Genomic DNA, 26,062 nt, shown 5'->3' with positions numbered 1-26,062 from the left:
ATAAGTTGTACATTGCACATTCTTTTGTGGAAGTTCATTGCATTTCTAAGTACTGCGAGGCCAGTACATCAGTTCAGTGTAAATGCTAAGCACAGTATGATGTTGTTTGGTAATTTTATTTATAAATGGATACAATGGTATAATTAACAGTAGTAGACATTAGTGTAGGTGTTACACATATGAAATTGGACTTTCGAAAATATACCAAGGAATAAAATCTTAAGAAGTAATAATCACGATAACTCATTATATAGGAGACAACAGACTTCCGTGTGTGGGTTTGTATTTTTATAGAAATTATTTATAATAACTTCTCCCTTGATTTTTGTTGTGTTGGGGATAATTACATGAATAAGGCACATGGCCAAGAATAATTCTCCACAAGACACAGTTTTTCCAGGGTTTCATTGTGTTCCCACTGACAAACCTAATCCCAAGAACCAAATATAGCCTCAATAAGCAAGACATGTCATAAACCATTTATTTAGGTAATAAATAGACTAAATAGTCATATGATAAAAGATTTGAAATGTTCAATGAAAGTAAATACCTAGGACCTACATGTAGATGATTAATTCTCTGCCTGAGAAATATATTTCGGAACTAAAAACTAAGACACTGCTCACAGAGAGAAAGAGAGGGGGGTGGGGCTCTTAAGCAGTGGGAGGACTGGGAGAAAACCCACCAGGTTAGACAGGCGACCCTACCATGCGACTTGACTCAGTGACAGACCTTATGATGCAATGCGCATGCGTTAACCATTCGGCCACCCAACCCCCAACAACACTGTTGGGAGACGCCTTTAGAAGAAATACTGTTGTTAAAGATAGATTGTGCAAGAGCTAAATCTGCTTATTTACAGGCCTTTTTGCTGGCTTCAAATGTTATATTAGTCCCAAAATGACCTAGTTTGTGTTGGTGGACTTTAGACTCCCTCTCTTCCTCTCTCAAATATTATATAAATTTTTATTAGCGCCATTTAACAATATAATATTAAAATAGACAATAGAGACATTGATTATTATCAATACTCTTTGCTACATTTGACTGAAATGTTCAATAATGTATTAATTTTTCATTATCTATTTTAAAGCTATTATAGCAAGAACATAATGCATCTTTAATGTATTACAGCATATAAATAAAATGATTTGATGAGATTAAAACTATCCTATATATTCTAAAAACCATAATGACGTACAATTTACATTACACTATTTCCATCAGGAGAAGTTATACATTACAGAATTCTGTCATAAACTTTGATTGATATCTGATAGACTGTTAAAACAATTTTGAAGAAATATGATTAATACATTGTAAGTATCATAATACATGTAATGATTTGATGCTATTTAGCCAAGCTCCTGAAGTCTTTCATTAATTCCACAACCATCATTATCTTTCAATGATTCATGTCATGCTTCATTCAACATCTGGCTTTCCCATCACCAAGGCCATGATATATGACCTCCAAAATTATTATCTAAAAAAACATGTTTGGTCAGGCTTTAGCAGTACAAATATTTTCTTCATGATTATTTGTTTGAAGACCAGATCACTGACCAACCAGTTGTAGCATTTGAATTTTGACAGTGAATACCATTTTTACAATGTTTTCACTTTGTTTTTGACACATGAATTGGTTACTATAGTTTAAAAGAGCATCACATTTCAACAAAGTTTGTGGAGGTTTTTTTACCAACTATTGTTAGGCACATGCCCAGCAATCCGTGAACTTGTTACAAAACCTGCTAGGACTATAGTATGAAAGCTTTAATTTGACCTTAAAACTGCACTCAAATCCAGGAATGTTATAGATAGTTTAAACTATACTACATGTACCAGTACCGTTAAATAGCTTTTAATGAATGGACATATTTCTCCAGATATGGGAAAGCATAGCTAACAAAAATAAACAGCTACATGTAGACTCCCTCCCATTCTTGAAATGAAATCTTTGTGAGAATTCCTTTCATCGATATTGAATTGTTAACCACAGTGAATCCATGCTGTTTCACATAATGAATTGATTTAATTCATCAATTTCCAGAAGTGCTGCTGTTGGGGGGAAATAACGGAATGAAATATGTTTTATCAATATCTATAACTGAATTATGAAATTATTAATTCTTCTGTACAATGTAAGCTGATTTTCTTGAAATTTAATTAAAATCCCAGAGCTGTGGAAGCTGATAAAATACGCGTCTTGAGTAATGAATCTTGAATGGACAAGAGATTGTGTTTTATGAATGGGTATATCTTCAAACCCGTAGAGATTTCCTCCATGAAACTCTTCAAAGTAGACTACTCAGTTGTTGCTGGTTGATTATTAAATCAACATAGAAACATTATTAAAGATGAAAGGATTTTAGATATAAAGGGAATTTAGTTTTCTGTACATCTTGTTTATCTTTTATTTCTCCCTTATCAATACTTTTATGTGATAGTATCTTGGGGTTATTGATGCTGGGAAACTGCCATTGTGTCTCTTTAATGTTGACTTTCATGTTTGTTGATATTTCCTATATTGGATATGTACATGATGTACATGTATGTGTATATGTAAATGAATTAGTCATCCTTGATTTAGTTGATTATTTCACTTAGTGGGGGTGGAGGGGGGCAGACTCTATATGAATACATTCTTGTATCATAAGATTTAGTTTAATTTTTGGCTTACTGGGTCGATAATTGAACACAAAATTAATTAAGTGTATTCCTATAAATTTTCAGCTAAGATGAATTTTCCATCTGCAAAAGAATTAAACATGTGTAATCAAATGAGATTGACAATTTAATATTGATACAAATCAAAGAAGTTATTTAAATATTACTAAACCGGATTCATTTAATGTAGTTATATGGTTATGGCCAATAGACAATGTTCAGTTTGTCTTTGTCAACAGTATAACAAACAATATGTAATCCCACCACATGATATTGTGAACCTTCCTTTATAGTGTATTGAAGGTTCATAAGATACCTTTTTTGCCACCTACCTTTCACAGAAAGCTGAGGACTATTAAAATGGGTTCGACTGTCCATCCATTACATTTTTTAGGACACAATACACCATTTTGTTGGTCAAGACATACATGTAGGGGCACAATAAATCTTTTAATTGAAGTAGAACATTCAAACTTGGTGTAGATGTATCGACTGCATTCGGTATGAGTAGTTCTGCTTAGAACATAGGAACTCTGCTTCTAATTGAGGTAGAATGGTAAAATTCTTTAGAACACAAAAACTATGCTTCTAAATGAAGTAGGATGTTCAAACTTTTGTAACACAATTACTGTTCAGTATTATGTATAGGATAAGCAGAGTGATAAATAATTTGATTGCTAGATGCTTTGTATATGTGGAAGTTATGAAAGCCATTTATTTATTTTGGGATTTGCGCAAGCCAACAAAATTTTAACACCAGACATATTAATTGATAATGGTGTCTGGGTATTTGATTTTTGAAGAAAAAAGAAATCGCATTGATGCAATTTTGCAGCCTTTGAATAATTCAATACTTTTTTATTAAGCAACAGAAAATTGTACGTTTCTTATACTTTGTAATTATGGTGGTGGATTCACTGTCTTTATAACAGAGGAAGTCTTATATCGTCTCACTTTTCTCTGTTGATTTAAGCTGTAAAGAGATAAAATTTCAAGAAGTTTAAATCCTTGCTTCTATTGGTTGACTATATTTACTAGTGATAAAGTAACGCTATAAGCAAGCAAAATAATCCTCTGTAAACACCAAACTTCTCCGCTTACACGTTTTTACCAGAAGTAATTTTATGAGAAGGACAAGAATATTTGTTTAGTTTTTTTTAGGCAATTCCAACATGATTTTGACAGTATTAGACACTCAGCCTACAATTTTAACCGCATTCACATCAAAAATGTCAATTCGTGTTGCAAAAATGACTCATTGTTTTGTTCAATTTGATCAAATGAAAAATTCTTTCTAAGAAGGAAAAAGTTTGAACATTAAATTTTAAAAAGAAATTAAATCAAAACTGCAACATGATTATCAGACCAACCTCTAAAATGGGTATATGGGTAAATGCTTCGTAGGTGTTAATAAAAGGGATTTTACAGGGATTTTTGTCTTTTCACACATGTTCATTTAACATAGAAATATTTCTGAAGTATGTTCAAGAATTTACAAAATTCGAATGTTTGCATTAAGGTCTTTTGAACCAGCCTACACTTAAAAATGTATAGGAAATTTGAGATAGTGATGGAATTGCCATGTTCTTTGGAAAATATCTCCCTCAACTTAGGTACACAAAATGCATCAAAACTGAGTGGCTCACAGATTTTTTTAAGTGAAAGCCCTGGTATCTGGTCTATGATCAGCACCATCATAAATTTAAAAAAGAAAAAAATCAGAGGTTAGAGATATTATGGTTATATGAAGTTTTACAGTGTGTTTATTGTGATGTAAAATTGTATGGTTGCTCATCCAAATAATTATTTGTGCAAGAGGTAATTACTTTCACTACCAGATGAAAGAAGAAGTTAAAAAAACTGGAACTAAATTTTGTGGATTAGCCAGAACAAAGCCATTGTTTGCCATAGAAATAGAGTTAGCAATGGAACTGTTCATCCTTAAAACTCTTTCAGAAAAAATCATCCTACACACAAAAAAATAAAAAACAAAAAAAAAAATCACAGCAATCTCATTCCATAAATTGGTAATGCTTAAAACATATCAATCCAAAAAAACAACGTATTGATTCCTGCAAACTTGAATTGCAGAAAGGATGTTATCTGTTCATAATTTTCTAATTCTCTCTACATCAAACGCAAGAGAGACAGCAAAAAATGGTCTAAATTGACCAATTACACAGCCTCAGGGAATTTTATGTGGGCAGACCACTGAGTTGGAATAAAGTGTATTAAAACCTAACAACAAATGTAATATTTATTTTGATTGAACTCTTTGCCACCAATATTTTTTATAGAATGATTAATCATAGGTCCCACTAAACAGACCATTTGAAAAATGTCAGAAATCTTGAAAAATAATATGTCTGTGATTTACCGGTAAGTAAATGATAGATTTAAAGCTATTAAAAGTTTAATTTAAAACTGTTCCAGGTGCCTGTGATCATAAGACTAGTAGGTACAGAAAACTGAAGTTAAACCCCATTTCATTTCTTTCTAACATCAATGATTATTGCACATCAGAAATATGTCTGTATCAAATGTGTGCCAATAGATTACAAATCTTTCTGTCTATATCTGCAGTTGCACATTAAAACACCTGTCTTGATGTATAGTGACAATTATTAAATTAAAATTATCAAATATATATTTACAAGTAGAAGAATTTTATAATTTGTTTACTTCTTTGGAGTGTTTTTATTTGAATATTGCACTTAATGCCTTGAACCATGATAAAATCGTGCATAGTATCTTGTTGCATGTTGTGCTGGTTTTTGCACAATAATCACAAAAGAGTTGTTTCTTTTTTATCTTTTTTTTTTTTTTGAAGCTGTATTAATCAAGATAATCGATAGAGACCGATTGAAGGTTCATCAGGTATATGGGTTTATTTAGATGAGGTTTTTAGCTGGGACAGAGGGTACAACATCAAAACTTCTAACTTTGTTTGTTTTTATAAATTCTAATGTACATGTAGCTTTTATTAATAGAAGACATACAACAAAAGCTTAGCCATAATTTGAGAGAGAGAAAAGTGGGCGGAGGGAGGATTGAAGTATCATGAAATATAGCAAGCAAAAAAGTTGTTTGTTAAATAATAAAAATGTGTTTTATTCCGTTGACATTTTGTAAATCGGTCCATTATATTCAATATTATTTATAACTGGCTGATTTCACAGGCATGGTGTGGCTTCATGGGAGGTTAATGGAGTATTAGCATGTTATACAAGCAAGTTTTTTGTATATATTATAATGCGTGAACATGTACACTTTAAAAAGTACTATTTTAGTCTTATTTAGTGGTTTTTCTAACCTCATCAATAATAGACCATGTCATGTAGACTATGTAGTTTTGTCAATATATAATACAAATCTTAATTATATAGTGGTCTAGGTGTTTTCATACCTGTTGAACATTTTGTATCTATGTTCTGATGATTGTAGTATACATATACAATGAATTAAACATAATATTTTATAGAATAAACCTATAATAGACAAAACATGTTTCTATTGAAGTAGGGGGTTAAGTCATTATAGGCGTGTGTATATCTATGAAAGATTAATAAAATAGATCTATAGAAGCAATGAACACTATGCTTAGCATTTGTTCGCTTTATTCTTGTTATTTGTCGATGTGTGTAATACTTTTATGGATTGACGTGCAGCTTATTCAATAGGAGATATAATGCGATATACAGGTCTTCGAATACATGTATAACATCTATTTATATACAGCCCTCTCAATCAGCATTGTGTTAACTTTCTTCAATACAACAACCTCTTCTCTTGCTTTTGTAGGGTTGACATCTGGCATGATGGGCAGAACTAGAAACAGAACATACAATCAATCTATAAATTTCTTTTATACAGGACCTTGTTGCTATTTAAGCAAAAATCACCTTTACAAAAGTTTCATTATCGAAAGAAATTTCAGATATTGTTGAAAACAAAACATTGCAAATTATTTCATATTAATTAGGGTTCTTTTCATTGAATTGAATTGAAACAAAATACTTTAGCTGCTACTTCAAACTCCTCAAAACGAATCTCAAGTTTGTCATAATTCTAGTTTGTGATGTAGTTTTCAGTTATTGTATTGTGGGACATTTGGAGTCAAAATATTTCATTTTCTGATATAAAGAATTATAGAATTCCCTTTCGTAATATTTGTTTTGACCTTTTATAGTATTTAATGAAGTAAATATTTGTATTGGTTGTTGACTTTGTTCAATACTTTACTCTTTATTCAACTCTTCAATGCAACTTTACTATTTCCAATCTTGTCAGCCTGGTGATTCATTGATTTCATCATTTGTCATGATTGTTTGTTGGGCAATTGTCATTTTATCTGTTGATCATTTTGATTTTTCATCATTTGTATTCATGGCATCCATCATGTGAATTTACCAAACAAACAATCGTGATCTTTGTTAACAATATGCAGTGTTTGGATATGAAAGAAGATTAGAAATAAAAATATGTAGTCTGTAAGAAACATTTGTATTGTATTATAACATATCTAGTCGATAACGAAAAGCTTGGTTTCATATAACATTATATAACAGCTCAACCCTAACAAACGTGTATATTATGCATATTTTTCTGTACAATTACTGTATCTCTATGTTTTGGAATAATAAGGTCATCTTTGTTTCTTTGAATATTGTGTACATTTGGAATGTGTACTATGATATTGATGTTGTACATAAATCTGTAACAGATTGTGTTGAGTGCAATTGGACAATCAGCTTGTCTTTAAAACTTTAATTTTTTTTTTTCTTTCCTTAAAGCTAGATGCGTACTACTATATTGATGATATTACATTTACATAAATCTGTAACACTATCTTGTCATTGTTGATAATAGTTGAGTAGTGTATTCTGTGATAAGATTATGAGATAAACTAGATATACATAGCCTATATAAAAACTGTGATTAGATTAAATTATATAGTCCACATCCTGTCTATTATAGCTACTTTACAGATTATTGTGATATATCTACTTCTCATACTCTCTACCTCTCTCTCTTTTTGTATTGCCCTACTATCTTCTTCTTCTCTATACAAATATTTGTGACTGTCGTTTGTCTGTTCAGGGTTGGCAGCTACACTAGTCCTGTCCTGAGACTGAAATTCAGTGTATAAAGGTAGCTTGGACCGGGGGGTGGGGGGGAGTAACCTATGCCTGGTGGCAGTGGACTACCACTTCCAGTTTTCAGTTATGATGCTTCCGGTTTATGGCTACACCAGTGCTATGCTGGTTCAACCTCTAGTCTTCAAAGAGAGTGCAAGAGAAATTGTATTTAACTCCACTCAACACAAACATACTAATTTATTTCAATAATTCGCTTGCGCATAGTTTCCTTTAACAGTGGGAAGAAACCTACTTGATAAGGCATTCCCCTTTTTTGACTCTTTAATAAAAATAATGATGAAAAATTCTACCTAAACTTAGACAGCTCTATTTATTGTCCTTTAATCCCAAATCTAAATAAGGTATGTAACTTGTTTTGAACCTGGATTTAAGAATCTTGAAAAAAAAACCCAAAACCTGTCTTTAATTGAATTGGATTTTTGCAAAATGGACCCCTGTTGCCTGAAGTAATTATGAATGTATTAATATTAAAATTCTTACAGCTGTTTCACCCCCTACACCTACCTGATATGTTTGAAATTTTGTTGTCATTTAATACTATCATATTTTATTTGTGCCTTTGCCATGTTACATACCTTGAAAAGTTGGGAGCTTTATCTACCTTATTTATAATATATGCAAAATTTGTTGTTAACAGCTGGCTTGACGGTGGAAGGGGAACTAGGATTTTAAAAGCTTCAGTGATTCTATTGAAAGCAGGCTTTCTTCAACTTGACAGATTGTTGTATAGAAAACCAATTGTGTTGTTCAAGGTTTATAATAAAATTCACGGACTGTGTAAAAGCCTATATCATCCTAATAATAGAATGATTTTAACCTGTTTGAATATGGCAAGAAAAGCTCTCTCGCGCATATTGAAAGGAAACTAAGCTATTTGATAGAATGTATTGTTGTGTATTCTGAATGTCAGAAGAGCGTTAAAAGAAGGGGTACAAGTATCAAATGACATTAGCGGAGACCCTTTTTTCAATGATTCATTGGAATCTGATCGAGATACTTAAGAAAACAAAACACTAGAATAACAATCGTGTGTACCTAATGTCTTATTGTAGTGATACATTTAACAGAAAGGTCACTCAGGTACATTATTAGTTTGTAGTACGGGGCTATACCTGTCAATGTATTCCTTATGCATGTACATAGGAATATTACTCACTTTGAATTTTACTTAAGGTTGAATAACACCTGGATTTATTTTCTGCAGGTAAGTTTCTTTGATGAGGTAATTAATGATGGGTTCAGTAGTCATTAAGAGGTATTATAATATAATTCCCATGTCAAAAGTTTAAGGATCGATTAGTTCGAGCTATTTATTTCGCCTGATTTATGAACCGTTCATTGATTGATTTAATTTTACAGGTGGATAACTCGGGTTTCAAATATGCATTAAGATTCCTATAACTGTTCTCAGATAATATTATAATTGACTACATAATGATTTGATGAAACATGGTGATTACCATGAAAAGAATAAGATTCATTATAATTTTACATGCCCACAATTATCATTTAAGAGATGGAATTTTACAGTTGTTACTTTTAATGGATAATTTAGTCAGCATTATTTAATTTACTGATGAATGTTTCTGATAGTTAATTATGTCTGTAATAAACAGTCACAGTATTTGTTTGATTTCATTAAAAGGCTTAATAACTGTTAATACAAATATTGAAATAAAAAGAAGATACTATTGATTATTTATAGTCTTTTACAGTTATTCTTAAGTGTTGTTTTATTAAATGCTTTAATAACCTTCGTATTTGTTTTTAGTTTCACAATAGTTTTTGTTTCATTAAAACATTCACATCTGTTTAAAAAATTGACCTGAAAACACATTAAAGTTTTATTAGTTTTGATCAATCAATACCTTCTACCCAATAACTTTGTTGCTATATTTAGATGTATGCATTAAACAGTGTTGTACAGAAGTCATGATATGTTTACTCTCTCTAGAACACCCATTATCACCTCTCATTTGAAGAGTTTCCTTTACTAAAAAAGAAATTGCTCAACTTTGTATTTAAACCACTGGATTGATGGCCTTTTACACAGATATTATCCTCTTGTATATTAGCTTCGGTTTCTTAAATCCATATGTCATGCTTGACATTTCAAGCTTTCTAGGACATCATATACCACTTCCATGGATTAACAAATTTATGTTTTACTTGCATAATCCTAACATTCGAATACATGTTTAAGACTTAATTGATTAAATACAAAAGATAAAGTCAGTTCGTTGTGGAAACGTTAGCCTACTGAGATTACTAAAACCTGGTTTGAATTAAGTTCACATTTTGACCAAAGGGGTTAAGAAAACAACTAGTAAAAACAGTTAAATATGAACTGTTTGTTTCTAATTAATAAAAGGAAACAAGCAGTAATAACAATGTTTGTAGAGATTAAGATATGACGAGACAAAGATCTAGGTGAAAACCATATTAATAAAACAGATAGACTGGTAGTAATTAGATGAAGAAGAGGTTATGAAAAGACTATTTAATGGAAACAACAAGGATAAAAGGATGCAACTATTTGATGTTAAATAGTTTTTAAAGAGAATCGTTGCCCTGTGGACTTTTGACCAGTGAACAGGTCAGAATACTCCACTCTCCCAAGTGCTTTGGTTGAATCGCTTCCCAGGGGGTGTTTTTAGTGTTTTCTTCTCTACAAATCTTGCAGCTGATGAAAGACATTTCTTTCAACATGCTAGATAGAACAAAATCAGCCATTGATTTACATACTTGATGACCAGATGACAATACCCAGCTTTCAGATGCATACAGGACTTATTGTCTACATCGACAAATTCTCATCAATGTACAAATTACTCTTATTGATGTTCATGTTTATGTTGCACATTATGCTTTATACTTCAAGAAAATGAAAACCTACATTATAGTCGTAGACAGCTGCTCTTTTTCTTGTAAAAAAAATGACCAATTTTTGAAAGTTTTTCAAATGAAAGGTAGATGATAATCTTAAATGATTTATATTATATGGTTGAGATAGCAGGAAGAATTTTAAACTGTAAGTGCTTGATTGACAACTAAAATTATAAGGCATTAATTACTGGAAATAGTGTACTGTGTGTTCAGTTTTAATTATGTATTAGTATTAGCTATACTTGTCATTGTGCTATCAGGCAGCTACATTTCAAGACATTAAGATCTGCGGCTTCAATTTAACAAGAACATTATGCTTACTAAAGAGGCCTTCTGTAGGATAACGCAATCACCATTTTGTGCCATCAATTACATAACGGTGGTCTATAAATGACAAGAGTGTGATTAATCATCCAAAGCGATTACAGATTTACAGGAACATTAAGACATGGTATATTGAAAAGTTTATTGGCACTTCCACGATTTATGTGAGATTCTTGTACAGGTCTGTTGGCTGAGTTGGCTGATTAAAGCGCTGCTTGCTTGCATGTTCTTGAATTCCAAGAAAGCAGCAACTTCATGTGTGTTTTGAAATCTGTACAAGCTGGCTGGGTTAAGCTGGGGTAATCACAGGCCTCATTAGAGAAGTGAACTCTGATAGGAAAGGTTAGCCAGAGGAATGTAGAGCATACATATTAGGATAGGAGCCTTACATAAGACCTGCAGTAAATTCTATAATATGGTTAAATTAGTGAGAATTTGGCAAATAAAACACCTAAATTCCATGAGCTTCTGATTTCCCTAAAGCTTTTGATCTTCAGATAAAAATGGCCATGATTTTGTTTTTAAATTTAGGTAATGGATGAATATTTCGAGAGATAAGTCTAAAGGGTGTGTTATTTATGATGTTGATTTATGATGTTCATCTTAAAATACGGTGGTAAATTTCTAACAAAATATCTGTAAAATCGCTTGTGTTGGGTAGTTAGCACTTTTTTGTGGGCATGAGTCACTCAATCCTAAACCATCATTATCAGCAAACATATGGTGCCATAGTTTTAAAGTATTATTATATCATTAGAAACTTTTGTCATTTTCTTTCACATTGTACAATACAAGGAATATTGATGTTAATTTTGAATTATATTTTATGGACAAGATGGTTGATGACTATTGATTGGCTTATTTTTTAACTGATGTGAATTTTAATAACAATATGGGGCTTTATTACTATTTATTGGTTGACAACTTTGTACCAGAATGAATAATAAAAGTGATATATTAAGATACAAAGGGGCCCACTTTATTTCTTTAAATATCTGATTTTCTTGAAATGGGTCCAGATTGTTGGAATATTTTATTTTTAAAATTAAAACCATATTTCAAGTAGCTAAAGCCCAGATATGTTAGAATATGGTTAAATAGGACTTTTATTTAAAAAAGAACATTTTGTTGTCACTTGTGTTCTCTTCTTTTTGTGGACAGTTAGTTTGTCACCAGAATGAGCCATTCATTATACACCTTGGTTGGAGGCCCCTTTAAGGGGGGTTGGATGGCCGAATGGTTAGCATGTGCATGCTGTATCATAAGGTCTGTCATTGAGTCAACTGGCTTGGTTTCGAATCCCCGGTTGTACGTGACAAGGAGTAGGGTTGCCTGTCCAACCTCGTGGGTTTTCTCCGTGTCCTCCGGTTTACTGTGCGCAAGCAAATTTTAGAAATACAATTGAGCATGTGTTAGTCCTTAAATGACCTAGTTTGTGTCGAGTGGAACGTTAAATGCTGTCTGTCTCTCTCTCTCCCCTTTAAGCCCTTGGTTTCAGCCTGCCAAGGCTATAGGTAAATCCGACACTGGTGCTTAATTATATAACAACAGACTTAACATTAAAATAGACTAAATAGTGCATACATGTACTTTGGACTTGTGGAATAGTGAATGATCTGTCTTGTGCCTTCAACTTCTAATATCTGGGTACAAAAAAGAACTAAACTGAAAACTGATGGTTTTTACAGACGTACATGTTGCACTTGGAAGTATTGTTATATCTGAAACGGAGTATTGTTCAGGTTAGTTGTGTTGGTTTGTAAAAAATACTGCTTTCAGATTGTACATATGCTGCACCTATATTGGCAATTGGCGGTGAAGTTAAATATGAAAATGATTGTATTTTGCGGGTTGTGTTTAATAAAAGTGACAGGTATCGCATTATCCTTGGATTTGTTTAAAGCGGTGTCTGTTGAAGTCCACAGCGTCCAAGCACCTGGTCAACAATTATGTTAGTTTAAGAGTTGTTAATATGTTGGTTTTTAGTGTCTGTCCTTTTAAAATAAACATCGTGATGAATGGCCCTTTAGACCAGGTGTTTGTAATCAGTGTTAGGCATAGTTGACCCTTTCCCTTAAGTTGATGAGGTGTCAAGACAAAGATAATCCTCTTCACCTCGTCATATTTTATCACTCAAGATGGTGCTGATCAGCGTCATGTGCCAAGACGTTTACGGCACCATACCTATTCTACATCGCTAGTTGACCCAAGTGTTGTATGTTTATAGTTCACAACAGTCATTATGAGATATCCTTTACAAAAGAACTTGAATAATACCAGGTTCTGAGTAATTCTGGAAGGTTAGCAATGATAAAATATGGTTCCATTCAATGCAGAGTTAAACAGTCACACAACTGAATATTGCACTCTGAATACTGTCTTCCAGATTCAGTTAGTTGTATGAGTATAGAGAAGTACATCACAGATTACAAAATTATTGAATGTTGAATTATGTTTGGTTTTTAAGCTTTCACAAATGTTAATTAATGCAATACAGTTCCACGCATCAGCAGCAGCTACAAGTTAATTAGCTTCATTTTATATTTATTCAACTGCTGTAGTTTTCAACTTCATCATCTTAATGAAAAAGAAGCCAAATATTAAAAGTTCATATGATTTCTTACTCTTTCAATTATAATTTGTACTTTTGTGATATTATGTGAAGTTTAGAGGTGAAGATATTGTTAGTGAAGGCTATGTTATCATCCTAGATATATTATTTTATGAGAAAATAAAGAGGACATTGGTTTTATTGTGCAAGAGATGGTTGTTACTGTTTTCAGGTTTCATCTTTTAAACTAAATGTTACTGTAATGAAAATCAAACATTGTTATGACTTCTTTTATTATCATCAGACTTTTCAACGTCCCAAGACCTTTCCCAAGAAACGTGTGATTTTACATCAGATGACTTTTATTTGAAATCTTATGGCAGTTGAGCAAGGTTGTGTCTGGGTATCTTAGGCACACAATAAATGTACAGTTCAGATCTGGCTTGAAGTTCACTTTTAATGTCAGTTTTTATCACCAGTTATAGACCTGATGAAGCCCAATTGTTAAAATAATTTTTGAAATTACACAATTGATTGATCTTTTTCAATGTTAGCAAATGAATACAGAAATAAGTTCACTACTTTTCGTGTTTAAGGGACAGTGACAGAAGTCACATGACTTTACAAATCCATGTTCATATTTATATTAGTAATAGAAATGTAGAGCCCTGAATTACTAGCCTGTCAAATGGTATGAAATGTAGATGAAACAGAGCTTAGATACCACAATAAGGGTATCCTTGAAGCTGTGTGCATTTTGACCCACACCCCCACCCCTCAAAACAAAATTACTACAAAATGGTCTGTAAATAAATTTCAATGAAAATGCCACTGAAAAGGGATAGGATAACTTCAATTCATCTACAATGGAAAATGAACTTGTTGACATTGTTGGTGATTTGTTTGTATTTTGGCCTTTTTATATTATATATTCAACTGACCTATATAGTCTAACGGCAATTAAGAATATGTTAAGAAAAACTTTCAAGAAAAAAACAAGATTTCTTTTCCGTGCAATTGAAATGTGAAAGGAAGATAGATCTTAGCTTTTGAGATAATGATGAGATTTTGATATGACAGTATTGTTATGCTAACACTGTTCCTGCACTGGTATTTTATCTGCTACCGCTAATGGGCTATTAAACTCTAAAGAAACACTGTGACTCACGGGAGGAACAATAACGCAAACTGATATTAGATATGGACAAACAATATTATATACGACCCTAATGTATCACCTTAATGGCTTATAGTAAAGATAGATGATACAATAAAATGTTCCAGTAAAAGTTTCAGGTTGTAAGGTATTAAACATGTTGTTATTCACCTGTATAGATTTGGGAATAGATTATATTTTTTGAATAGATACTTAACATTTCTAAAGAACTGAAAGTTATACAGTCTATTTACATACAGGTACACTTGTTTTCGAGTTTTAAAATTGTTTTGATATTCCTTTAGTAAATTTCTATTCAATAATTCTGTAATGTACATGTAGGTGGAGGTGATAGTGGGAATTTTTTGAAGAGGTGCATTCTCGGGTTATTATTTATTCAAGATATATTTATTATCCTGGACTGAGATAAAAAATTTTTTGTAAATTATACAGCACTCATGATAACATTGAATTTGAGAAGTATAAATTTTTTTATAAAAAAAGATGTGGGTGTGTGTAGGGGAGGGTTTCCTCCCAATATGCACCTCGCTAAGTCTGGGAGCCACAGGAGGTCCCAAGTTCGATGGCGGTGTTGGCCGACAAAGTTCCTCTGGATTTTCCCAACCTAGTTTGTCATTGGTGCAGGAAGGAGAGCCTTGCAAGGAAAACGCATCTAGTAGTTAAGAATGGACAAAAATCGAAGCAAGGTTCACCTGTGTACTCGCTGGCATGTGCATTAAAGAACCCATGACAATCTGATGAAAAGTAAGCAGAAATGCTGCTTGACAGGCCAATTTTCTTCATAGCACACTGTATGGTCTATGTATGCCCATCTCCATTTGCCAGTTTGGTGCAGAACAATAGGACGTTAACCCCAATTTATTTCATCTATTTCTATTTTACTCTGAATCTGCCTCTGTGTAATTGTGATTCTTGGGGTCTCCAATAAACCATAGCACATGAGAAATCCACATGGCTAAGAATTTGATTGTAACTTTGACATGAAAGTAGATAATGCATTGTTATGTAATTTTTTGTGTTAATTAAATCAATTGATAAGGCCATGAACAACAATAATAAGTCACTTGACACCTGTGTTTGAAAAACATGAAAACAATAATAAGGCACTTGGCACTTGCTATGTATTTCATATTAAATTAATATTAATTGCTTTATAAATTCTTTCAATTCATGTTCCCCCCCAAAATACTGACAGGCGTGCCAATTAATGGAAAACTGATTAAAATGTAGAACAAACTTCAACCAAGTTTTTCAGTCTAAAAAAATTCTTATTTATTTCTGTGAATACATTGGCAAGATGGAGAGAAAACATATCCAGTAAACAGAGCAGCCACCGCCAAAAATATCTTTATGCAATCGCATGTATTTTTTCACATCGAGTTAACTTCTGTTGGTTTTCTGTACAATGTGAGATAAAGCCATGACTGCCGTGCCTTTAGCTTATACAGGATCTTGCCATTCTACACACTACACACAGATGTGCTGGAATCGATGATAAGCGTTTGGTAGGTAAGAGGTAAAAGAGAAGATAACAAGAATTTGTGCTATTTTGACAAGAGTTATTTAGATGAGAGAAGATAGAATGGAACGACATATGGTTGCATCTAATATATAAGTAAAATGTGCCATTTTACTGGTGGATGTGTAATGAAGGGTAACTGATAACTTGTAACTACATGCGTGTATACTATGATTAGCACACATTACAAAGATTTTATTCTTATACATAATCATGGTTTTTCAGACTCTAGAAGTAAATATTCTTATTGGTATAAGAAGATTCTCTACAAGACTGGCATGTTACCTAAATTATCTGATGCAGAATAATCATCAACTACATAGTCATAATCATTCACCAAGTTAATCGTCATAATCATTCATCATTGAAATCAATATCACTGTCATCATCAAAATGATCCTGGTCATCATCCATCATGGTAATGGTCATGATCATCAACACCACTACAGGATTCACCAAAATAATAAAATCATCCATCATTGTATTCATCATCAGTATGATATTAATATATTAATATTAATCCTCAACGTTATAATACAGATAAATATAATATAATTTAAATTATATTGATACATCATTGGTATAATTGTTGCCATAATAATAACCATAGGCAAATTAAAATTATGTTTAATTGTTTTGCTTAAATCACTTATATAGTTAGACGTAAACGATAGTTTGTGTAATGTATGTCAGGAGGTAGAAGACGAAATTCATTTGATAACAAATTGTAAAAGACATGACGAAAAAAGAAAAGAACTGTTCAGATTAATTCTAGCTCATGAACCAAATTTTTATAAACTGAATGATTTACAACAATTTAAAATACTGTTGATGAATAAAAATACAGAAATTTTAAAATGTTTAGGAACTTTTATATACAATTTGTTTATGTCTTTGTAAAGCTGTGTATCTTGGTATAATTATGTCAATGTATGTATCCTTTGTTTGTTTCATGTATCTTTCTATTATGTTTATTTGTATATGCACATAACCTTGTAAGGTTGTTTTATGCAATAAAGTTTCTTCTTCTTCTATAGTTATTTTGAAAACCGTCATTTTTATCACCTTGTTTGTATTAATGTCAATGACATTATTGAATGTTGTAGTATGGATCCGTGTTTCAGCCCTTATTAGAAATTGTGTTATATTTTGTTATTACCGGTACTAAACTTTGAGTGGCCATACTAGTTCAGTTATTAAGGGCTGACTCAATCCCAACATTGGCTGAGAAAGTTACTGGGATTTTTCAGCATGGTTTCCTCTTGTTAGTGGTGCAGGACAAGAAAAGCCTAGCTTAAGCAACTCTGTAAAACCAAGGTCCTGCTGTATGTATTGCCTGTCCAACTGTGTGGGGTTCCTCCGAGTCCTCCGGTTTCCTCCCACTGCTAAAGACACCTACGCGCAAACAAATTATTGAAATAAAATTAAACCATATGTTAGTCCCAAAATGACCTAGTCTGTGTCAAGTGGACATTAAACCCCATTTCTCTCTCTCTCTCTCCCTACTGTATGTACACCTGACAGTTGGAGCAGGGGGAAATTATCTGTCTTTGATATTTTGAATTTGTATTCTTAATTAATTGTTAGATACTTTCCAAGAAATACAAAACGACGATTGACAGCTTTAAATAGAGAATGGTTCACATATTGTTTACAGGCGGAGGAAACTGATTCTTTACTTTTCATTCCTCCAGGCATCAACAAATTCTTGTAACACCTTTAGGTGTATTTTATAAACCATCAAAATCTCTCATGATGGCCTGTCTGACATATCTCTACTCCTATTGTTTTCACAAATATATCCAATATCAGAGTGTAAAATCTGAAAGCGATCTGATATCTGACTGATGACAGTGTGATATGGCATCGATAGTAATCTTGGCTAAAAACTCCTGCTAGTTTTCAAAAGTGAAACTCCTTTATTATGGTATGTATATATATATATGTTAAACTTAGACAGCCGACATATTGATGAAGAGTGCAAAGATCGTATTATAACATCTTGAACCTTAGCACAGACTTGAGAATGGTGCCAAACATTTCCACTGTACTTTGTCCAAATACATAAACAGTTCACATCTTTTCTAGTTCCTTCAGAGAAGTAGGAAGTTAAAATCAAGACTTGAATCATTTTGTTCCTTCGTCCAAATCCTCTCCCATTTCCTTCGTGTGCACCTGCTACATGACCTGTAAGCTGATACTATCCCCGTGAATAAACCTTCTTTTGCTTATCAACTTTTATTATATATTGCGGCTTTTATCTCATGGCTCGGATTTTGTTTTATCATGTCTACTGGGGTGCTGGAGAGTTTATTACTGAAATATATCCATATCGATAAAGTCTCACGATTCATATTTTTGTATGATATGCAGGGCGTTGGTGCAGTTAATCTCAGTTCATAATATCACTTTCATTTCTGTATAAAGAAGAATTATTTTTGTAGCAATTGGATGTGTAAGAAAACATTTACTAAACAGACAGATGTACATTGACACACTGTTAAATTAAATCTGCTTGATGTCAAAGCCAAGTTCAGATTGTTGATACAGAAAAAATCAAAATAAACTCCCCATTTCTCTTGTTATCTCAAAAAATAAGTTATTTGAGATTCAGGGAATTTAAGAGGAGAAAAACTTTAATTCAAATCAGAGATATTAAAGTTCAGAAATTTTTAGCATTTCTTTGGTTATCATTTATTTACTAGATATGAAAAGTTTTAATATAAAATATTTTTTTATTGAGGTTTATTATACCATGAAAAGTCATTGTTTTAGTAAAGCAAGGATCTTATCACTGTTGAATATCACTGCCCCAGCCCCGTCCTTTCTTTATGTATTCACTTATAACTATGTTTCATCTTATAAATCTGTTAACAGGTACTGCTGTATCAATGAATAAGCTTTGTGTGTAACTGATACACCTGTAGTCTACTGGCCAGTCCAATTGATTACTTTTTTCTATTTTCTGTTTAATTAAATGCTGTGATCTATTTATTCACAGATGTCAAGAAATATTGGGCTGTGTTGAACATATTAGAGTGGATTTGTAGCCACGCTAGATATTTGACAATGGCCAAACACAAAATGATTATGAACTGGTGCTATCACATCTGTAGTAATATTCAAACAGATATATAGCAGTTGTATGCCAGTAGTGTTGAAGCCATGTGATTTTTTCCATTTCAGAAGGAGGCACAGAAACTTTTAACCTATCATACAAATCGCGTCATTACATAAACTTCACTTATTCCCTGACAGAGTAACAAAATCTCAGTCCACAGTTTCGTTATCTTGTTATATTTTGTGTTAGTTGTGATATTCTTCCTGGTTTCCATAAAACTACAATTTTCTTAAAGTTTACAAAGTTTTCGGAGATCAAAAATAATATAGATTCATAAAGGTAAAAACAACATCGTGAGAAATATATACTGAAATTTATGTTAATGAATTTAACAGAATTGACCTAGAAATTTGTTCACATGATGTGAAGCAAGTTTGCGTAGCTTGATATAATAATCTATAGAACGTATAGATCAAATGACCAATCCAAGTCGTAGAAACAAATGTTACAAAAAATTTAAGTGCTACATGTAGGGTTCACTTCCGCAGCTCAACTCCTACTAACTATTTGTTAAAGCTGGCTCTTCTTGTTTATTTTACTCTCGAAAATCTTTACAAAATAGTAGCCAAGGTTTTTATTGTAGGACTGGTTGTCAGTAAAGGGAATCTGTAACCTTTATCTCTGAAGAAAAGAGACGATTTTCTTACTCCTCCTCAGTGACAAGGTCAGAGGTCATCCCTCGTAAAATGCCTCTCTCTAGTCGAATGGCATGAAACAGTGAACACAGATGTAGATAGGATTAAGTTGAAGGTTTAGCTTGTGTAGAGAAGCAGCGTGTCAGTAGAGAGCTACACTCAAGTTGGCCTACACTTAACCGACCAACTAGAAACTGTTGTTCTATTTCTGACTGGTGTGTTGTATTCTTTAGGATTTTACTTGTTAAAACTTTGTACTGGACTCTTGAGTAAGTTTCTTGTTAACATTTACAACAGGTTGACTAACTGCTATTGTTTAGAATGTAAATAGTCAAACAGTAGATAGTGTGTTGGAGGGGAGTACAGCTATATTTATCGAGTGGAAGTTAGTTATGGTGTCAAGAGTAAGGAAAAGTGTGTATACTAGGGAGAAATTATTTGTATTGCTAATATTAACATTTTACTAGATATATTATATTCTCGGTTGTGTCAGTCGGTATAAGCTTTCTTTATTTATATGTTTTATTTAGAATTTACGGATTTCTTACCCCTATTGAATTTAGTTTAAATGACTTCTAATATTATTTGGAATAAGATATTGGTGATACCATAATGTTGTTTTTTTAATAAATTCCTTAATTTAAAGAAAAACAACAGAAATTATTGAACTTCTCTACAACATTAGAAGTGGTATCAGGTGTTATAGAAAGATAAAATACTGGTACTCGTTAATATGTATGACATCCATCACGATAAGATTCTATTACAACATTCTATATAAGCTTGTTGAAAAGATACGCATAAAAATTGATAATGGAAAAGGTTATTAGTCGTTAGTTATATTTGGGTGACATAATTAGCTACTGTTTCAGTTTAAGGCAATTATCTAAATTATAAAGTGATTTAAAAACTATGGAGGGCAGTATAGATGGAAAACAATTAGTCATACATGAGGAAACTACATGTGACATGTTAGTTGATCTTGTGATATGAATATTGAAATTCTGTACTTCTATATAATAGGCATTGAGACATGTTTCAAAGTTAGTTTGATCCATCATGCCATTTTAAAGCACATTAATACATACTTTCCAAATAATCAATATTTTATTTGACTGCAGATAGGAATTTCACATCTGTTGTTTAGTATTCAAGTTACAAATTTACAACAGTGTATTTTTACATTATTTTATCTTGACCTAATGGTCTTCTGTGGATTTTATTTTGATTATTTTGTTGTTTATTTTTTAATGTAGGTATAACTATTTCATAATTGTAAAGCGTGTCTGGGTACTTCTTGGTGAAGATTGTGCTAATATAAAAGTTTCAATAATACAATATAACATAAGAGATGCTTTCAAGAATAGAATCCAGGGTTGCCGATTAGTTAGGGCACACAATTCGCGACTGGAGTATCAAGATGTCAGATTCCGGTGTGAATTAAGATTTTTCAAGCCTGTTCCCGTTGTCCAAGGTAGCGCTTGTGGGGTTGACAAGGAAAGTGTTGTGTTTAAGGATCACCTACATATATATACACATAGAAAAGCACATTAGGAGGCCTCAACAAAACTTAGAAACGCTGCTGTCCAAGTGAAATGCTCTTCCCCATGTTAATCTAAATTATTCCCCACTAATTTTAGTCTAAATGTGACTGAATCCTGCCCACTATGTTAATCTAAATGTGACTGAATCCTGCCCACTAGATGTTAGTCCAAATGTGACTGAATTCTCCCCCGATGTTAATCCAATTATGACTAAAATCCCCCCCTTATTTATATTAGTCTAATATGAGTGAATAGTAACATCAGCAGGAAATGTACCATTCGTTCCATTCCAATCCTTTCAAGAAGCCTTATAGCAATATGATATGTCAGTGATTAATTATGATAATCTGAAGGAATTTTCAATTCGATTTATAAAGTGTTCTTAAATAAATAAAACTAGGATATAATTTTATTGAAATTTAATTACACATTACTACGATGTAGATAGTGAAAATGATTTGTTTGACTGTCACACCGGCTGGCATGAACAATAAGTTTGGCATGATTTATTAGAATTTAAAATATTAAATATAAAGTGCAATATATCATGTATTTTTTTTCATGTCAATTAAATGCATACGAATTTGACACTGTGCAACAGCGAATATTGAAAGGTGGTACCAGTTTGTTGATTAATAAACAGATATATAAAGATTACGAGTTATGATTTACATGCTATTCTTGTACAGTCAGTCTATTGCATAATATGAAGTGCAGTGTACACGAACATCAAAGCTACATTTTGAATTTAATGTTTTTGTGGAATGTACATTAAATTTTACACAGGTTAACAATGATTTTGATCTAAAAACTTTGTAGTTTATTTGAGTTGTAACACTTTTTGAAAGTTATGGTTTACCTCCTCTTTCTACAACACAGACTTATCTTGAGGCTTGAGCAGCAATTGTTTAATCCACATTTTAAATATATACAATTGATAAAAGTATACAAAAGTAATTAGATTCATACATGTACATAATATGGGATTATTTGATTTTTTGCCCAAATATACATGGATAGGTCGCTCATGCATCTGCAGAGAATATGCTGAATGCTTCAAAAATTTTCAATTTATCATATCTTTGTAAATACAGTTTTGGACTGATATTTCTTTTAGAGATTCATCAACTTCAACAATATTATGGTAGTTTGCAAGGGATGAAATATTCCTCAAATGAGACTGCACTACCAGGGTTCTTGACCACACATCAATGTAGACACACCCTAGAGAGAACCATGTGTACTATGTTCCTTTAAACAAACTGATTGTTATAATTATACCACACTAAACTTTACATGTGAGAGTTCCTCAGATAGAATAACATTGTTTCACCATTGTTTTCTCTGATAATTTTACTGGCAAGCAGGGGGCTGGCAAAGGCTGAAGACACTGTTTTCTTTACACCATTTAATGAGGTCATTATCTTGGTATTTCTGCGTCTGTGACATCTTTCAGGATATGTGGGTGACTTTTACATGTTTAACTATCTGTTTCTTTCATTATTCCATTCTTCTAGATTTAAAAATCATAAGCGTTTCTATTATGGTCATATTTTTCAATGGTTATCGCTTTTGTTGAAATTTTAGGTTGTTGAGAAAAATTTTACCATAAAAGTCTCGGGGAGAATGCGAATTAAATTAAAATCAAATTTTGCTTTTTAGAAAGATCTAAGACATACCCCAACCTCGTGGGTTTTCTCCGAGTCCTCTGGTTTCCTCCCACTGCTAAAGACCATATGTTAGTCCCGAAATGACCTAGTTTGTGTCGAGTGGACGTTAAACCCCATTTCTCTCTCTCTCTAAGACATACTTGCTCTTGGTTATAACCTTGGATTGAGACGTCAAGTGAGCAAAAAGCATACACACAGAACTTTCTTGCGTACAATTTAAAACAGGGACAAAGCTTCATTCTCATTGGCCAGATGAATATCGAAAAATGTCACAGCACAAATGAAATAAAAACGAAACAAAGCACTGTCTAGATTTAATTGGACTGTGTGCAAGTATAAATAAATGCGAAAGATTTTAAAAAATTTGTTTATTTTGAATTGTCGCAACCATATGCTTAAACCATTCGTTATCTTGTCAGAATAGTAAAGAAAAAAAAAAAAATTTTAATCTGAAAAGGAAGTATCTTTAAAAGTTTTGGCTGACATCTGAATTCGTGGGCTAATATTGAGCTTATATTTTAATGATTATGTCACAAGCCAATCTTTTTCTTCTTAAAATATCATTTACTTTACTTTGATTCTACAAATCTGCATCAAGAGATTTACAAATTAGATAAAGAATCCCCATGCAACAGCAGTACATTGTCTGTGATATCACTTTGGTGGAAGCGGACGTAAAATAAAGCTATTTCACACATATAGCAGTACAACAGACGTAGGTTGAAGTTATAGACTTTTTAATCGGCATCCTAACGTTTTGGGTATCAATACACATTAAATAATTACATATAAAAATCCTGCGGCGCCTTAATGGTGGGGATGTCACAGGTTTATAAATTTATTTCTGTACAATAAATAGATTGTTAAAATTAAAAAATTTACAAATTCTTTATTAGGATTTGTCTGCCTTGAAGGATGATTAAGATTTAAGAGACACTGTCCTCACAAGTCTTGTCAGCAATATGTCATCCTTTATTTAGAGTTAAAAATATTTATACATACATGTGTGCAAGTATTTTGCCATATGTAGTGTACTGTTAACCAGATACAGCAGGATTGATGAGGAAATGATGGGAAATATTTAAGCTGGTTTGTAGTGAAATGAGACATTTAAATCTGTCAAGAAATGTGTGACTTGCTTTAGAATATTTAAATCCCCAAACATATTTCTTTTCCCCCTTCCTATAAAAGTTATTATTCTGTACGGTGATGAGTTAAGATTCTTAACTTAAGAACTTTTTTGATAGTTGGATTAAAGCCACTGATCTTCATTTGAGTGGTTTTAAACTCTTTGCAAACAAGAATATTGTGGAAGTTAAATCAAAAAGGACTGTCAGTCCCAAAATGATTTACATGTAGTTTCGTTCAGTATATACGCCACCAATTATTGGCGGGGTGGGGGGTAAGTTGTATGATGGACCCTTTTTTAATCTGATCGAATCCAAGGTGGGAGATTATCTACTGACGATACATTTTAACATGGATTAAGCCATTAGGTATTGTTGGACAAATACAAAGGTTGATCAGCAGTTTTAAGATAAAATAAACAAAATACATTAATTAAATTATGAAATGTACAATGAGTAATCAGATACAGTTTTCTTTGGGGTAGAAGCAAGACTCCAGGGGATGAAATTCCATTCCCATACATACCTCATGTATTTTGAAAGTTCACCCTGAACAGCTCCTTAACAAAAAATTAACTTTAAATTTTAAATGCTACTTATATACTCTGCTTGCAAATAATAATCTGAAATTGTTTTCCCATTTTGTCGATGTTTAAGCAACTGGCACATGTTCATGTTGTATTATCTTAACAGATGCAATTTCACAAACAATTTGTTTTATTTTTAGACATAAACGTAATTGAAAACATCATTCAAAATATAATAATTTTCTCTCTTTTTCAGCTAAGAAGCCAATGGAATTCGTAAATTAAGGATGCAAGAATTCTGCCAAGTTTTATCACTACAGTGCGATTAGGAATTACCACCCGAGTGTAAAAGTGTTTGTTTTGTTTAATATATTCTTTTGCAAACAGAACTTCAAAATTGCAAAAAAAGATTTTGGATAAGATTTTGTAGAGTGCAGAGTTGAGAAGTTTTGCAGTATTAGTTTAGTGCCAAATCCAACTGTTCTGGCTTGGTTCTTGTGAAAACTACGAATTCTTTGGATATACATGTATGTAATATGAAATACTGTAGTTACTAGTTAGTGTGATTCACATTCAGTTGGAATTATTCAAAATGGATACCAATACGTCAAGTAAGTACATGTGTGATAATAGTATAATTTATCTTTATTAAAAACTAGTGCGAAATAAGATAACAAACCATTGATTAATATTGCTGAACATTCACAGAAGCTCTCCATTATCACAAGTTTCCATTTCACCACTGATAATGTACTCATTATGAATATTTAAAAATGAAAATTGAAGTGGAATAATTGCTCACAAAAAATCCAGCATGCCTGTTAACTCGCATTTTCACAACTTGTTTCTAAATAAGATTGCCTGTATTTTAATTACACAGGATTCTACCATGTTTCTTTAGAATTATCACATGATCACATAGATCATCTTTCTTCACTGATAATCTCTGCAAATCCAGTGTGCAGATATTTTTCTGAACAATTTGATTCTTTGTGTTGATAGAGCTTTAGTTTAATGCAGATTGAATTCTTACACTTTGACGATAAGGTGAATCTGAACATGCACCCAAATGGAGCATAAATTAAGCAATGCCAAGCAATGAGATCTATGCCAAGCATTGCCAAAGCAATTAAAACATTAAAAGAGGCAATC

The 26,062-nt window shown here is 32.2% G+C and overlaps 1 protein-coding gene across 5 annotated transcripts in view; it reads left to right on the top strand.

The window, feature by feature from the left end:
• LOC126815995 (nuclear hormone receptor HR96) overlaps positions 1–26,062 on the top strand; it is a 206,375-nt gene that overhangs the window by 17,438 nt on the left and 162,875 nt on the right. The window contains exons 1-2 of one of the 5 annotated variants that reach the window (XM_050542103.2): positions 8,937–9,033; positions 25,167–25,521. In XM_050542103.2, the coding sequence (XP_050398060.1) occupies positions 25,503–25,521 (19 nt within the window). In that variant the 5' untranslated portion in view covers positions 8,937–9,033; positions 25,167–25,502. Of the gene's footprint in view, positions 1–8,936; positions 9,034–20,022; positions 20,312–20,358; positions 20,457–24,305; positions 24,346–25,166; positions 25,522–26,062 lie in introns of those variants that run through there. The other 4 variants (XM_050542102.2, XM_050542104.2, XM_050542105.2 and 1 more) reach the window with 4 other exon arrangements.

Source organism: Patella vulgata, chromosome 3 (assembly GCF_932274485.2).
Source record: "Patella vulgata chromosome 3, xgPatVulg1.2, whole genome shotgun sequence".
Classification (NCBI taxonomy): domain Eukaryota; kingdom Metazoa; phylum Mollusca; class Gastropoda; family Patellidae; genus Patella; species Patella vulgata.
Note: the sequence above shows the minus strand (reverse complement) of the source record. Positions and strands in the feature narration are given on the sequence as shown.